The 17,906-nt window shown below is 38.5% G+C and overlaps 2 protein-coding genes across 3 annotated transcripts; both read right to left on the bottom strand.

The window, feature by feature from the left end:
• Window positions 1-7,632: 7,632 nt before the first annotated feature.
• On the bottom strand, window positions 7,633-11,727 carry cldn3c (claudin 3c). Its single transcript, XM_067375206.1, has 3 exons — window positions 10,223-11,727; window positions 9,881-10,066; window positions 7,633-9,784 (listed from the first exon to the last, which is right to left on the bottom strand). The coding sequence occupies exon 3, from the start codon at window positions 9,755-9,757 to the stop codon at window positions 9,113-9,115; it is 645 nt and encodes a 214-aa protein (XP_067231307.1). The 5' UTR covers window positions 9,758-9,784; window positions 9,881-10,066; window positions 10,223-11,727; the 3' UTR covers window positions 7,633-9,112.
• Window positions 11,728-11,870: 143 nt separating this feature from the next.
• On the bottom strand, window positions 11,871-14,108 carry cldn3d (claudin 3d). 2 transcript variants are annotated; one of them, XM_067377036.1, is made up of 2 exons: window positions 13,118-14,107; window positions 11,871-12,695 (listed from the first exon to the last, which is right to left on the bottom strand). In XM_067377036.1, exon 1 carries the CDS (start codon window positions 13,837-13,839, stop codon window positions 13,183-13,185), a length of 657 nt encoding a protein of 218 aa, XP_067233137.1. In that variant the 5' UTR covers window positions 13,840-14,107; the 3' UTR covers window positions 11,871-12,695; window positions 13,118-13,182. The 2 variants fall into 2 exon arrangements, with proteins under 2 accessions (XP_067233137.1, XP_067233136.1); XM_067377035.1 differs by having other exon boundaries at window positions 11,872-12,877; window positions 13,118-14,108.
• Window positions 14,109-17,906: the final 3,798 nt, after the last annotated feature.

Below are 17,906 nucleotides of genomic sequence, written 5' to 3' on the forward strand. Positions count from 1 at the left end.
TCACCTGCTGTGGTTTCGGTCACGTGATGTTTCACAGGTTTCATTTTCAGCGCTGCAGGTGAACTAGAACAGCCAACAAAAATGTGCTTTGCAATATAATCGCATATTCCCCTAGCTAGATATCGTCAAGAAAATCGTCCAAGATTCTGCTGACTTCCTAACTATTAAGTGAAATACTTAAAAACATTACTGAACCCCTTGGAAGTTAGGGGGATCTGTTAAAAGGACTGGGGAACACAAGCATTTTGTCATATAGCCAGCAATATTCAAACATGTAGGCTAAGTGTGTGTAAAACTTCAACCATCAAGTGTGTATGAGGTAATTTCTTGCCATTAAACCGAACCCACCTTACACTAATATTGTAGTTAGTTTCCTAATTTCTCAAAGGAACAGAAGTACATGTTGCATAATGACACTACTTTTATGGAATCTGTATTTTGTAGTGTTTATCTTAAAATATTCATGGAAACATATGATAAAGAAATGTTTTCAATGCATATCTGACTTTGACCTTTGAAACAGTCACATGTATAGTTTATACTGAGTTAACCCTCTGTGGGACATCTTCATTTAGACATGATCCAAAGAAATTTGCAATCAAATAACAATAATAATGTTCAAAATTAATTAATAAGTTGATTTTTGTTATACATTTAGCACATGTTAGTTCACATGCCGTCAAAGCACCATAGTGTATTCACTTTAGACAAGAAAATCCATATAAATTCAATTTTTTAGAAATATCATTGCACATCCAAAATGTCTTTTTGGTCATTTTTAATGCACATTTTGTGAAAAATCATATCTCAAAGACCAAAAAAATCATGCATAAAATACATATTTTCTGTGTATCTGCACTGTTGTTCATTACTGGCAGGCGTTATAATAGCATTTTGCCTGTGTTTTAGGTTGATGTTAGTACGTTTTAAAGAAGACGGAGATATGTCCATAACGTATTAATGATAGTGATGGCAGTGCATCAGAAAATAGGTCGTAGTAAGAAAGGAAGAAGTTGAAGATCAAGGAGGATAGAAGCAGGGATAGTGATGGCATAGGTGAAGAATATAAGTCATAGATTATTGTGGAAGTCAGTCATTTTGGTTCATTATCCTATGCCAGTTTGGAAAATGTGATCCATACAGGATGCCATTGCCTGTTGGCCTCACTACACTGACAAGCAGGGATACTCCAAAAATGATGACTAAACAGATCAAATTCAAGTTACGTATGGAAAGTGTGGGTACACAGGAAAAATAAATGTCTGGTTGATATTTTGATACTAAGACATGGTTTCATTACTTTCCAGGCAGTGAAGTGGCATCTGAATTTGTGTCAAGTTTTTGACATTTTCACATGTGAGGTCCAAATGAAATATAGTAGCTCAAGATGAAATGGAATGTTAATAAAACTTTTTAATACTTTTTTGAAACACTTTGTCAGATAGTGAAATGCATTTGAATGTGTGTGAAGTTTCAGACAATTTACCAAAAATAATTTACCCTCATGGGACAAAGTCAATTATAAATGACAGCACTCTAAAAAAAAGGGTCAAAGGTCAGAAGTAGAAAAACAATTTTCCTTAAATATATGTAAATTATAATTATAATAAGTAATTTATATTTCTAGCTGTGATTTCATAATTAGTCCCACAGAGGGTTAATAGCAGAAAAAAAGGTAATACTAAAAGGGAGGGGAAGGGGAAGAAAATGCCAGAACTGAAATTTGGCCACTGATTATTAGTAGGTTACTTTTTTATTTGGCAGTATAGATCCATTTGTGCCAAGTGTTTTATATCATTCCTATAAGTGAGTCTGTTGACTAGAAATAATGAAATAATATTGCTACACAGCCGTTTCTCTGTGACCTTCTCCCAAGAGGGGAGGAAATCTTCACTTCACATTCCTGAGATAATCAACACTGCAAGCTGAGTCAACTATGCTTTTGTTAGTATTCAACCACTTTATTATATATTATATCTGTTATGAATAAATAATTTAATGCACAATATAACATGTAGATGAAGTAGATAATTAATATAAAATGATTAATCCTCTTTCAATATAATGATATATTTTCAAAATAAGTAATTTCATTTGAATATATCTGTGTCAGATATATTCAAATGAATAGTAAATCCAAAGAAGATGCATGATGGAGAATAAACAATCAAGCATAACTTTAATAAACACAAAAGAGAATATTGAAACATACTACAGTGCACTTACAACATGTGCGAGTGACTTGAGCACTTGAAAACAAAGTCCACTAGATAGTGCGCACGCACCAAATGCATCTTTCCACACATACGGCCAAAGGAGTAGGCCCGGGTATATTTCATTTTCCACGTTCCGCTCTGTGAGGCTTTCAAAGTATACACCTTTGGCCATAAGTGCGGAAAGACGCGTTCAACACATGTGCACACTATCTAGTGGACATTGTTTTCGAGTTCTCAATTCACAATTCTCAATTCTATGGACCATTCACAATTCACATATGCTCTTGACAACAAAAATGTGGACCCTCCTGATGACAGAAATTATTTCATGTGGACTGTCGCGGAACGCAGGCGGCCAAGTATTCTTTGGGATTTCACAAGTTCACACTTACATATAATCAGATATAATATAATATGCGTACTGTCCAAGGAGAGGCCGCTGAGCTCACAATTTGGCCTGAACTCAGAGCACTCCCCCACAAAAGCAAATAATCGCTAGGGACAGCCTCAATCTTTCAAGTTGAAAGATTGTCGTTATTCAGAAAGGAGCTTGGCCACTCAACTGGAAGGGCTCACTCTGCATCCGACAGGAGATCACAGCAATGGACGGGTAAGCCATGCCGGGCGGTCGAATGGGAGCATTAGGGATTCCACTGCCCAACTGGGATGGGTCACGCAGCATCCGACGGGAGCCTGCAGCTTACAGCATCGGACAGGCGAGCCACGGCAACAGTCAAACAGGGTGCGAGTGATTCAAACTGCCCAACCGGGGAGGGGTCACACAGCATTAGATGGGGTGCCAGCAGCTCACAGCATCAGACAGGACAGCCCCACCAGCAGCCGGACGGGGGCACGGGATTCCAACCACCTGACAGACAGGGCCCGTGCAGCATCCGACGTGAGCCTGCAGCTCACAGCATCAGGTGGGTGAGCACTGTCGGACAGTCCCTACTGGCCGGTTGAGCGGAAGCATATGTGATTTCAATCACCTGGCCAGAAGGGCCCACACGGCATCTGACGAGAGCCTGCAGGAGCATATGTGTCACATGTGACTCCAATTGCCCGATTGTGAGGGCCCGCGTAGCGTTCAACGGGGCCCTGCAGCTCACAGCATCAGATAGGCGAGCCCCGCCGGCCAGTCAAACAGAAGTGCAAGAGGCGCAAGTTAGTGTTAACGGATGAGGATTTGTTGGGCTTTTCCAGTGTGGAAATGGTTGGATTTGATGTAGCTCTTAAAAGCTTCAGATGACGATTGACGTTTTTGGGCATCTTTGGTTGTTGGGATTCCGGATTGGATGATAATTAATTAGAGGTTTTTTTTGGAACCAAAAACCTGTGATGGGGTGGTCGGAGTCATCAATGAAGACTGGGTCGGATGGGGATTTGACATGAGAGCTTCTGAAATATAAGACAGAAGACAACTGTACAGCTGAATAGGTGACGGGAGATTGAAGATGTAAATGAAGTGGCCTTTTTCTGTTTCTGTTTTGCTTTGATAAACTAAGAAATGGTTTCGCTGTCTAACATTTGTGGCGCCGACACTGTTGGATGGACATTTGGGTTGAAGCTGGAGGTGATTGTGAGTTCGGAGCACCTGAAAAAGTATGTGGGCGTGAAGGGTGGACATTTAGTATGTCCAGAGTTATGGGTTGTCTAGCATTTGGCGGGTGGGTTGTATTCTTTGAATACTTTTGATAAGGAGGGAGGTTGTGCCATAGATTAATTTATGAAAGAATTGGATTCCACTTAAGTAACCTCTTATGAAAGTAACTTGGAGGCCTTTGATGCTGTTAAGATAAGAAATAAATGATTAAATGGAGAGTAGGTAAAATCGGGAAATGGCATTCTAAAAACCTCTCCAAGCTGTCAGGTATGATTGGTGGGTTCTGGGGGAAACGGCTTGGAGGATGGAGTCAAGCTGTGCGTAAAGAAGAGGTTATAGCGGAGTTGTTTGCAGAGGCAGCCTCATGCTTGCGTCGGCCCTTGCGCCTGGGGAAGGAGCAGGTAGAGTAGTGAAGGAAGGAAGCTGGATAACATCTGTGCTTGCGTTGCATGCAGAGGCATCCTCATGCTAGAGGCTACTGGTAAAACTGACGGGTAGTGGAGAGAGTTAGTGATAGCGGGAGGAAAAGGCAGTGAGGACCGGGGACTGCGATGCTAGCAGAGGCAGCTTCACGCTAACATCTGCTGCTGGAGCTGGGGGCTTCGGATAGGGAGTAGGGTTAGATATAGTGGGAGGAAAAGGCAGTCAGGACTGGGCCTGCAATGCTAGCAGAGGCAGCTTCACGCTAACATCTGCTGCTGGAGCTGGGGGCTTCGGATAGGGAGTAGGGTTAGATATAGTGGGAGGAAAAGGCAGTGAGGACTGGGCCTGCAACGCTAGCAGAGGCAGCTTCACGCTAACATCTGCTGCTGGAGCTGGGGGCTTCGGATAGGGAGTAGGGTTAGAGATAGTGGGAGGAATAGGCAGTGAGGACTGGGCCTGCGATGCTAGCAGAGGCAGATTCACACTAACACCTGCTGCTGGAGCTGGGGGCTTCGGATAGGGAGTAGGGTTAGAGATAGCGTGAGGAAAAGGCAGTGAGGACTGGGCCTGTGACACTAGGCAGCCTCACGCTAGCATCTGCTGCTGGAGCTGGATGCCACGGATAGATCTATAGATAATCTAGAGGTTCAAATTTTGTGAATGAGCCTTGATGTTGAATTGAGATGTCTGAACCTCGAGCCAAGACTTTGGTTATCTGGGCTCGACCAGCACTTTGAAGGGGCTGGGCGAGCCGATGAGACTTGGTCCTGTTACTGTCTCCAACTGCAGCACGCATGGGGGCGCTTAGTGACTAGAAAGGGGGGCAAGCTCTCATTGCATCCGGAAAGGAGGGCTTTACCAGCTCTTTACCAGGCAGGACTGATTGCATGCCGCGAACAAAGAGCACTCATTGTATTCAAATGGGGGAGCCCATGATTAAATATGGATATGGAGTCGTTTGGACCTAATATAGTTCTTGAAAGTTTCTTATTAATGCACGGTCGTTTTGTTGTCGTAGTGAACTAAAACACTGTTCGCAGTCTATTCTTACCCCTACAGGAAAGCTGCTACGACGGGAGTCAGTTTTGGAATGTAAACAGTTGAGAAAGAAATTGCATGTTGTGTAACAGTATATTGAATCCGTGCATAAGCTGACAGCAGCCCTGCTACCTGCCCATATCTGCTGCTCTGTCATGTTAATCAAAGAACAAAAGACATAAAGGAAATCTTTCTCTTTTGTAACTTTAACTGTAAGTCTATCCAGTGTTATTTTACATGTGATTACTTTTTAAAAACATTCTGTAGTATTTCTTACCTGAATACTACTGTTAGACTTAAAAACTTAAAGCCATGATATAGATGGGTGGTGTCTGACTGGACCAATTGTGGATTGTAGCAGTAAGCCAAAAATGCCAGGGCTCGTTTCTTGTCCCAGTCCAGCCCTGGTGTTGACTGCTGAATCTGTACATAGTTTGTGTTAAAGTATATTAAAAACACCACATAGACAAATAAACAACATTAAAATTAATTTTCACCACAAGGGGTCTTTAAGCTGTGCCACAAGTCATAGCACTGCCCACAAGACTATTGTTCTGTATAACAGATAATTCCTTCTGTTACTTGTAGGCCTATTACTTGTGTTTAGGTTACTTCAAAATAGAAAGAAATATCAGTCATAGCTTTGCAGGTTGCAGGCTATTTTATTGATAGATCACAGTACAGCATTGCAATTTCTACACTCCTGAATGTTTCTGTGCGCGTGATCTTACGTGATGTGCGGGCTGCTGTATGTATGTGTGTATGGAGATCGAGTGGAATCTGTGGTGTGACAGTGGTTTGGGTCTACTGCGGCAGCCCAACACTGGAGGAAGGTCCATTTCTATGGTCCATTTCCCTTGCCCCAAGGTGCAAGCTTGGGGCTCGACAGGTCTTACTCACTCGGTTGGTTTTAGAAGACGGATTGACAAATCTTTAAAATGTCCATTTCACTATGAATGGGTGGAGAAAGACGCGGAGGAAGATGATGAATGTCTCGCCGGAGGGGGCAAGGTTAGACCTCAGCATTTTGGTGTGCAGTGACCCAATTGGAAGGGCTAATTCAGTAGAGATGACGCAGAGAGCTCTGTGCCGGTGTTTAGACATAGTAGAGTAGCTCCTTAGGCTGGCGATTTGCTCAAATTCTGGCATTTTGGGCACATTGGTTGGGGCCAAATGCTGTAAAAACTGTTGTTGAACAGAGGTAAATTGGCTCTCTATGGCTGCATCCGAAAACTGAAAAATGCTGCCTTTGGCAGACGCATTCCAAGGTAGGAAGGCATCAAGGCATGTCCAAATTCAAAGTTAGCTTCACTTCCTGACTCCTGACAGTTGAAAGTTGCGGTTGGTAGTCAGTTTGTGTGTAAATGTACATTTTTGACCATTGTTTTCCACTTTTGATGTAATTTCTAGCGAGATATTACAATTGTAGTGCTTAAATATTCGCCTAGTTATCACTAAAGCTTGCTCTATTTTGCTGTAGATCACTAACCGATATGCTGCCTCAGAAGTCTGTCCGAAAACAGTTTTGTGAGGTGCCTTTGTGCGCAAATGCTGCCTGCAAAGTCATTGCCTGATAGAGCAGTGATGCAACAAGTCAGCTGCCTAAATTTTCAGATGCAGCCTATATAAGCCTCCTCTTGTGCTGATGAGTAGATTATCTGAATGTCGAACTTTGTTATTAAAACCTCATTTAGCATTAACAACGATGAACATAAGACAGAGAAAACTAATGTCTTATATACACAGAGATGATCGTCAACAAAACTAGGAACAGGCGTGCACTAATCAGAAACCATAATGACAAAAGAGAACTCTGACAGAAACTAGGGGAAAACCATGACAAGGAAATTAACCAGAACATGACTAAAACTAAGCAGAACATGACGATGAAACTATGAGAACTAAACAAAACAAGATTGGGACATTCAGTTAGTATAATTATTCTATGCAGAATTACTTAATTGTGGATACTTATTTAAATCAGTGAATAATTAAAACAAGAAGTTCTTAAAGGTTATTTTAATACAGACCAATCTGTGCCACTAGAAGATATTGAAAAGTTCAAGGTGAACTTGACAGCAGTGACAAATATGTGTCTCAGAGTTGTTAGAAATGTGATCTCTTAATACAATAGCAGAGCATATAAATCTTTATTCTGGTTAATCTTTTTGTTTGTCTTGTTTCTTTTTTGTCCTGAAATTGGTTTTCTAATAATCTCTCAAAATAATTTGTTCAGTTTGTAACAGTTTACTTAGTATTTTTTAACAATGTATTTGTTGAACATGCTGAAAAAGCACAATAATGTTTGTGCTGCTGCCTGTTAATAATAATTACAGTAATTACATAAATGTTCTGTATTTTCAGACTAGATGAGAATTCAGGATTGAATTCCAAGGACTTTACAGCAAACACATTAGGTGAGTCATTCTGCTACGTGGAGTTCCCCTCCCCCTCTAACAGGTGGAGAAGAAGGCGTCACCCAGCTTTGTGTCTATGGGAACAGCATTATAGAGCGCAGGCTTGAATTAATATCCCTTAGGGTTATGTGTTTGCAACTCACCATGGTTTCATGGCCTCTTGCCTGATAATGCAATATAACTCATAACCAAGAGTCTTTGTTTCAATCTATGGTTATAGATTTTACTTTTAAAATCTTTCTTTTACAAAGAATAAAGTAACTTGTGCTTAATGCAGTGTGTGGAATTTAATTTTTAATCAAAAAACTCAAACTTCCTTGATGTTTTGTTTGCTACTCAACATGTATTAGCTGGATGGATCTAATCAACTCTTAGAGCATGAATTCTGTTTTTATTGCAGTTATGTTGAAATTACAACGGAATTAAATACAGACATATAAGCGTATAACTAAACATTTTGTACTTTATAAATATACATTTTAATCTCCTTTCCATTTATTCAGACTGGTTTTGATTGGATCTGTCTGACACCACCAATAGCAAACAGTACAGCTTGCCTAAGGTTTGTATGTTGAGTGGTCTCTCTCAGAACGTGTATTCAAATTACTGCCACGATTGTTGAACAAAGGGCCAAACAGGTACAACCACTCCAACAGTCTACTGTTATGCTATAACTGACCATTTGTTTTATTTACTAGCTTTTGTACTGTTTTATTTTACCACACAATTAATTTTGATAATATAAAAGCAATACAATTGAAAAATATTAGTCACAGTCTTAAATGGTTACGAAAATTTAGAAAATGCGTTCATTCTTTAAACTCTGTAAAATACGTATGAATAATAAAACAACTGTACAAAATATGGGGAATTATATAGAAAATAAACTTGATGTCCTCAAGAATAGACACAACTGAAACCTAAAAGTAAAAACAAAACAAAATATATATTCCGTTTCTGTGTCCAGTGGAATTTTCCTAAGCAAATACATGTAAAAAGCTAAAGTCTTCCTCTTCCTGTCAACATACATTAGTGATAGACAAAATTTGCACATCTCTACTTATTTAAGTCTGGTTACACAGAGCAAAGAATACATTTTGACACCAGTTATGCCTTTGGGTTTCAAATGACACAAAAAAGAAGAACAGTTGAACAAAAAATGGCCACATTTAAAAACAGCATATAAAATGGTATCAAACAGGAAATGTATGAACACAAAAACCTGACTAGTAAACCTATGAAACCAGCCCTTAACACACACACACACACACACACACACACCAGTCAGACAAAAAGCAAATATTGACAGCATCGTATGACCCTTCATTGCGGAGTCCTTTCAGAAGTATCTCCCTTTGTGTGAGATCTTCAAATCTTTCTTTTCTTCATTTTTTTTTTCTACAAGAAACCAATATTTAAACATAGTCCTTCTTGTCATATCCAGCACTGGTAGAGCGTGGAGCGGAGTAGCCCATTCTTGGTGGATTGTACTTCTTCTCCTTTGGAGGACAGGTGCAGCACAGCAATGCTCCTCCAATCATTAACAGAACAGCAGCAGCAAACCCTATGTAGATGGATGGCCCGAGCTCTCTTCTCTGAGCATCGGTTAGTATTGGGTTGTAGAAGTCCCGAATGGTTTGGTTTGCAACCCAGGCTGCCGGAATGAGCTCCAGGATCCCGGCAATAATGAACAGGATGCCTGAGACGATCATGACTTTAGCCTTGGCTGCTTCATCCTCGATACAATTGGTGCATTTGGCACCCATGATGGAGATCATCACGCCCAGAATGGCCAAGATGATGGCGATGACCGACATGGCTCTGGAAGCCTGCATGTCCTGTGACAGTGCTAGCATGGAGTCGTAAATCTTGCACTGCATCTGTCCGGTGCTCTGTACAACACAATTCATCCACAAACCTTCCCAGATGTTTTGTGATGTGACGATGTTTGCGCCAATGAAGGCCGAGACGCGCCACATAGGGAGGGCGCAAGCGACGATGCTAATGATCCAGCCGATAATGCCCAGGGCAATGCCCCCAATCTCCATTCCCATCGACATGGTGCTTGTTAGGTGTACTTTTTTCCCCTAGGAAAATTAGAAATTGGTTATGGTGAATTTCATAAATGAATAAAAGCAGTACTATCAAATTGAAAATTAAAAAATAGGTGGAAGATTATTTACCAAGTGCCGAGATGTCAGTATATAGATGTATGCGTCCCAATGCTTCCCGTCTTTGTATTGTCTATGAAGGTGTTTTGAAGCTTTTATATTCCCAAAAAAGACAGGTGCGGGTGGAGGAGGATCTTAGCTTGATGACACAGGTGGATGTAATACAGGTTCGTGCACGTCACCTGCCTGCTATGGCCACTGCGGGGAGATGAACAATGCGTTGGTTTTTGCTTTTGCTTGTAATCCAATTCCTACTAACATTGTGTGAAGTAGATTAACAGGCTCAGTCAGGAAAAAGAACCTGGAGGAACAGGTCAATAATCAATGGGGTGGAGAAGAGGGATAATATTTCACCTTAATCACACTGAACGTTTCACACTGGATCCTTTAGTCAGGGGCGGGTCTACATGTTGGCCAGGGGTGGCACTGGCCCCCATTGAAATATGGTTGGCCATCCCAGGTGCAAAATGTTTTGCGATTATGTTTTCGTGCTAGTCTGTTTGCTGGTGATGTCACGGGCATCGGATGGATAGAGAAACTTCATCACATTACATTATCAAGTTTGGAGAAATGCAAAAACAAAGTACAGGTAGCACAATCACCCAGTCACTGTCACACATTAAACCCGGGTGTCTTGTAAAACCATGAAGGGGTTTATTTTTCAAAATTATAGCTATGTTTACTCATCACATAAATACATATCTTGACATTTTATAATAATATGATTTTAAAATATTTCAGATGACTGCATATCATGATTCCGCCATATATATATATATATATATATATTTTTTTTTTTTTTTTTTTTAAGTTTCTGCCATTAAAACATATAATACAATTACAATGATATTGCAGTCAGTAATAAAGTGTCGTTTTTGTTTTCATTGGTTCAAAATTACTAGTTTTTCTGTGTTCCTAAATCAACCTCTGATATTTTTGTAAGAATAAAGTAGGCCTATATTTCTAATGCAGTGCTAATCGACATACACCGTATAGAATAATAAAATAATATAGGCTTATTCTGTGATAAATCACATCGGATTACAGAAGATAATTTCAAACACTCGATTTATAAAATAAGTATGAAGCAAAACATGATTTTCATCTCATAAATTGTCAGGTTTTGATGCTGTGCTAAGCAAACATGGTAGCCCTCATGCAACTTAGCCTACGCTTTATGAGCAATATTATGCTTTATGGCTGTCCATTGTAACTGTTATTGTTGACTCTTTTTCCTCTTCTCGGTTTTCAGCATCATAAAACAGGGGAAAAGAGCTTTAGTGATGTCTGAATGATAAGACATTTTTAAGATATCTGCATGCTATACGGAAACAACTATCAATTATCTTTCAATTGAAGATTGCTGTGATTTGCGACAGTTGCGTTAAAAATACGTTTCTCAGAATCTTTCAAAAAAACCTTTTTAAGTTTTTAGGATGTACAATTTAAGAAAACAACAAATGTCGAAATCTGGTGAAATGTGAAAACAAAATTATAACAGAGTTTAGGCCTCCCTTAATAGCCAAATAGTCTGCTAAGTCTATTTATATAATTATTTATTTATTGCAAATTATAAAGGCTACGTCATTCTGTAATTATCAGAATTGGCTTTTCGATTATTATAGATTTGTATAATAACATTTTAGTTTAGTTTACCTTACATTTAGGCTACATTACATTTTTGTTTACCTCAGTCAAACAGTGGACAAGAAAAAATGTAGGACGGGAATTGATTTTGTCCTTCGGGAATTGATTGGATCGTTGGACCATAGTGACAGGTTGTCTCTCCCTTGCGCCAATAAACATGTCCGAAGAGAAGAGAAGAATTGGTTGCTATTGGAAGGGTAAGATGTATTTCAATAAAGATTACTCAAAAAAAAAAAAAAAAAAAAAAAAAAATATATATATATATATATATATATATATATATATATATATATATATATATATATATATATATATATATATTAAAAAAATGGATGTGCACTGATAAACATTTGATACTGCAATTTTCCCAAAAAATTATTAAAATTAATAAGAATTGGCAATTTTGATTTCACGGTGACGACTTTAAAATTATTATTTGTGTATTTCTGAGGTCAGTATTGATTGGACGAATACAGCTCGTGCCTGCTGTGGCGCGCTTTATATATTTTAAAATTTCGCCACCTAAATCCACTGTAGTTGTTTTAAATCGCTCATAACCTACAATGGTGTAAACAAATGTAGTCTTTTCACCTCGGTTTACGCATTTGCCGTCATTGCACGTCATTATTTTTAGACAATTAAAGGTTTGTGCGACGTACAAGTACAAAGCGTAAGAAAATGTAACTGAGGTAAGCACTTTCTTTAGTTTATGAAAGCTGAAAAATTATAGCACCCCACTGTTTTACACCGTTATCATGCTAATCTTTCAACATTTCAATTGAAACGTTGCTTAAGGGGTAAAGTGGCCTTTACCCGTTGTTTAAAAAGATAGGCCTATGATCTTACATGGGTAAGCTAGCGCTCAATGTGGACATCTCTTAATAACTATTATCAAACTCAAATGATCAAAGATCTGAAATGAAGACTTACAAGGTTATTTAATTTATTTGTATTTTTTTAATAATCAAGAATTCAATTATAACTCAGTTATACTTATTCAAATATATAGGCCTATTCTAATTATTCAGTGATAAAAACACAACAATGTGCAAGATATATTTAATCTGACGAAACTTTGGGAGGTGCCTGCACATAGTCTCGTAGTTTCTCTGTTGTGTTGTCCAGTGGAACTTGAACTTAGAGCTCGACAGAATTTCAGTGAATAAGAATGAGAGTGCCACTGAAATAAACATTAAACACAATTAAACATTTACAGAGTTGATTACAGTATAAACATATTAGCACAACACAAGATTTTCCATTTTGTTTTAAGCCATTAGAAGATAGTCCATTTTTTATTAATTTAAGTGAAAGTATAAAAAAAATATTAACTCACAAAAAGCTTTGGTAAAAGTGTAAAAACTGTAAAACAAAATAAAGTAAAAATAGTAAATGAAAACACACAATACTACAAAAATAAAACCACTGACTTCTTTCCCTTCATAAATCAACTGATAAATGTGATTTAAAACATACAAGATGATTTATGCAACTTGTGCTAAAATATACCTAACAAAGTGTGGAGTGACAATAGACACCGAGCAAAACAAAAGCATGTAGAAATATTCACATGGAGAAAAAGTAAACAAGATTTTGAGTTACCTCCAACCCATATGGTCACATTTATCTTTCAACGAAAGACAGACTGTAAAAGTCCTCAAAAGTCCTCAGACATAGTCTCTCTTGTTGTAGGTGCTTGGAGCCACTGAGTGGTGGGCTGAGTAGGCTATACGACTTTGCGGCGGGTACCTTATCTCATCCTTAGGCGGGCAACTGCAGCACAGAATGGAGCCTCCGACCAGCAACAGAGCCGCGGCAGCCCAGCCAAGGTACAGTGATGCTCCTATTTCCATCTTCTGAGCGCTCGGTACAACTGGGCTGTAGAACTCCAAAATTACAGTGTTTGCTGACCAGGACACAGGAATGAGCTGCAAGACTGCAGCGGTTATGAAAGCGGCACCAGAGGTGATCATCACACGGGCTTTGGCCGCTTCATCCTCAATGCAGTTGGTGCACTTGGCCCCAACTATAGCCACAAAGAGCGCGAGGACACCCACGATAATGGCCACCACCACCAGAGCGCGAGCCGCCTGAAGGTCCGCAGGAAGAGCCAACATAGAGTCATAGACTTTACATTGCATCTGTCCGGTACTCTGAACCACACAGGTCATCCAGATTCCCTCCCAGTACACCTGCGCTGTGACGATATTGGTGCCGATGAATGCCGTGACCCTCCACATGGGCAAAGCACAGCACACAATGCTGAGAAGCCAGCCAACAACCGAGAGCGTGACGCCTACTAACTCCAGACCAAAAGCTGCCATGTCTTCACTCTTTCTCCTTTAAAACTCTTGGATCTCTCTTGTGCTCTCTCTTATGTTCACTGAGGCTCTCACTTCGTCTCTGTAAGTCCTTGAGACAATTACATCAGGAATCTCCAAATTCACCAAAGGACCATTCAAGCGTGGAGGTGGGTGTTGACACACTGAATCTCCTCTTCAAGGGCAGCTGGAATGTTCTGTCCTGGCAAAAATTTCCCTTGTTCTGAGAAAAAGGGCTGAGTTACCTGAGTTCTGACATCAGATGATAAGGCGCGATCTTTGTATTGGTTAGCGTGCTCATAAAAAAGGGGAGCTGCTTTTTGTGTAGCACTTAGAAAATGTGGCTTCCGCTAAATGTTTGTTTAAACCAAAGGTTGGGACTATTTACCAATGTTAATAGATAACCCAAGGTAGATCTGTAAAAAAATGCTCTTTAATGAACAATCATTGACAACACCAATGTAAACACCTTAGTTTAGGCCACAATGCATGCATACTGAAGTCTTAAAGGAGTAGTTCACCCAAATATAAAACTGATTTCCTTTCAAAATGAGCTATTTAGCAGAATGAAATATGATGGTGCTAAAAAAAACTCCAGATAAGCCCATAAATTATATGACTCGGATGATAAACTACTAGTAATTTAAAGCCATTCAATAAATCAAAGTGAGGATAATGCTGACAGACAAATTTAAAATCCTTGAAATATTTTTTGAAAACTATTTTTAAAAATGTAAAAATAAAAAGAATAAATATATAACATTTAAAGGAACACTCCACTTTTTTTGAAAATAGGCTTATTTTCCAACTCCCCTAGAGTTAAACAGTTGAGTTTTACCCTTTTCAAATCCATTCAGCCGATCTCCGGGTCTGGCGGTACCACTTTTAGCATAGCTTAGCATAGTTCATTGAATCTGATTAGACCGTTAGCATCTTGCTCAAAAATGACCAAAGAGTTTCGATATTTTTCCTATTTAAAACTAAACTCTTCTGTAGTTACATTGTGTACTAAGACCGACGGAAAATGAAAAGTTGCGATTTTCTAGGCCGATATGGCTAGGAACTATACTCTGCGTAATATCATTGCGCCTGCTGCACCCATGGTATGGCAGCAAAGTTCCTTGATTATTACGCTGGAACGAGACTATAGTTCCTAGCCATATCAGCCTAGAAAATCGCAACTTTTAATTTTCCGTCGGTCTTAGTACACGATGTAACTACAGAAGAGTCGAGTTATAGGAAATAGGAAAAATAGCTGACTCTTGGTCATTTTTGAGCGAGATGCTAACGGTCTAATCAGATTCAATGAACTATGCTAAGCTATGCTAAAAGTGGTACCGCCAGACCCGGAGATCGGCTGAATGGATTTGAAAATGGTAAAACTCAACTGTTTAACTCTAGGGGAGTTGGAAAATGAGCCTATTTTCAAAAAAAGTGGAGTGTTCCTTTAAATATATATATATATTTATACAATCACAGTTTCCACACCTTGGTTGTGGTCCTAAAACTAGTCAAAATGCCATCGTTACATTTATATAAAGGCGTAAGAGCATAGAAGGGAGGTGGAAAATGCCTGGCAACTTAAAATATCTAGCTGTATCTGTTCAATCTAATCAAATAAATATTGCTGTTATTGTTTATAAACTTCCTCAATGAAATTAAATAGAGATTTACGCTGTCTCACAAGGTCTGCCTTCTTTAGTAAGCAGTATACTTAAACAAACTGAATTCAAAGTCCTGGTAGCAATCTAGACCACCTTCGATTGCAGGCCATAAAGTCAAGCCGTAAATCATTTATGTATTAGGAATATTTCAGATCTCCATTTCCTGGTTTTCTAACTAAATGATTAAATTTAGTGATGCAACCCAAAAACAAGTGTATATGGAAGTGAAACTAAGAAACTGATAGGCTACGTCCATGTGTGCATAGTTGTGAAGGTTAGATAATGCTTTGGGAGAAATTAAACCGCAAGTTTCGGTTTCAAAAATGCAAAACATGCTGAGAAAGACCAGGTAAAGGGAAATTGTAATAAGGTAACCTATTATATTATGCCAGTATCTGGATTACAGTTCAAGTTTTGTTCACTTTGGAGATATTATTCCAATGTGTACACACTTATGAAAACAGGAGTATGTGGCAATGTTGACAATGGGAAAAATGTACTCTTGTGTTGTGAGTAGGAATGCTAGAATGAAAACAGAATTGTTAACTTTACTCAAGCACACATCATTGCATTGATACTGATTCTTATCAATATCATAACCACAGCCTCAGAAAATCAAACAAATGGTGAAGCTCCTATGGCTTCTACGAAAGTATCATGGGAATGGAGATGAATTAAGTTACATCTTTTCCCCTAAATGTCATTATCATTTTGTGACATATTTTCCACATTATTCTATAATTATTCTACAGAACATATTACTTTTATTTAGTTTTGTTTATGCTTGATATCTTTTGGTCTTTGATACAGGATTTGCGTATTTGCTAAACAACATTAACTAATTATGCATTCCTGATAAGACAACAACTCAAGAGAAAAGGGGTCGCTGTGAAACACTGTCATTAAAGCAGTTTGTTTAAAGTGAAAACACTTGCAGTTCAGTGAATACGTGGGAGATTTTGAGTGTAAATACATCGACACGTCTTAAATCAGACTCTGAGTCAGTAAGCATTTAATTAATCCACCAAGTTGATAAATAACCTATTTGACATGTGGACCTTGATAAACATTTTACTGGACATTCAATAAAAACTATGATTCTCAAAGATGGACCTGGACACACCCAGAGAGCCTGAAGATACAGAAAGATATTGAAAGCACAAACCCATAAAACATTTTATGTGAAGTTAAAAAATAAAAGAGAAGAAGAAATAGTTATTGCCAAGTTTTTACAAGACAGCCCGAAACTGGTCTGTGTTTGTTAGGTGAGTGTGACATCATTATCCATGTGCTGGCCTACTTCCCTCTCACTGATTATATTTAAATGAGTTTCTGTGAGGCATGGCAGTGTGTAATGACTAATGAGTTTCAGTGGGAAGAAAGCGAGCAGCCAGTGCTTCATGTGGCACTCAAGCACAAAACATTTTCACAATGTTGCTTTTTGGTTGCAGTATAACATTCTAGAACACACAAATTACTCAAATACGATTTTAGAGACAAATAGAAAAACTTTATGAACATGGGTAGCCTCAGACGTCATTATTTTACTATACGTTTTTTATTTATTTTATTACAATCTATTGTTTAAACTTTATGAACATTTTTAAACTGGCACACGAGACAGCCTACATTTCTCTCTCCGCTAAACCTAACTCGCGTGCAAAGTGGTGTAAAAGCCACACTGAAGACACTTCCCCTCACGACAAATTATATCATTAGCTGAATAGTGTTTTCCACTTCCAGTTCCTGGTTTGTACACATATATGTACAGACCCAATCCTCATACACGTTTCGAGGTGTATGTAATAAAAAAATGACTAATAAAACAATAAACCGCGCAATAAGTTTCGTGAGGCAGGCTGCGTCACTTGTCAGAGACTTATGTCCAAAACAAATACATATATGTGGCCACTAGTGGGCATACATTTACTATAAAAAACATCCACCAAACACATGTAACACATTACATTATTAATTATGAAAATGAAACATTGTGTTGACTTAAATATTAAGTAGGCTAATCTATTACTTAAGTTTTAGGCTACTATTAAGCTGTACTAAGTTATATGAAGATGAACTTTATGAACTACAAGCTTGTAATCTTAGTATCACAAGCGTTTTTGTAAGTGTAAATTTTATGTTGCTCATATTAATGTTGTTCCTATAATTAAAACACATCAATAAGTTGTAAAGTTGAAATGATTCAGCATTCTATGGTTAGTCACAAAAGATTGTTTATCCATTGAGTTCAAGGCTTACAGCTTTCTCAGAACCAATCCCATGTGAAACAGCCCCTCATCAACAAAGGGAAGGTGTCTTTGTTTGACTCAAATATTATGTTTATTTTTCTGATATTTGAAACAGGTGAAGATTTAAACACTCAAGGCAAACACACATACCTTTTGT

The sequence above is a fragment of the Chanodichthys erythropterus genome, chromosome 22, assembly GCF_024489055.1.
Source record: "Chanodichthys erythropterus isolate Z2021 chromosome 22, ASM2448905v1, whole genome shotgun sequence".
Taxonomy (NCBI): domain Eukaryota; kingdom Metazoa; phylum Chordata; class Actinopteri; order Cypriniformes; family Xenocyprididae; genus Chanodichthys; species Chanodichthys erythropterus.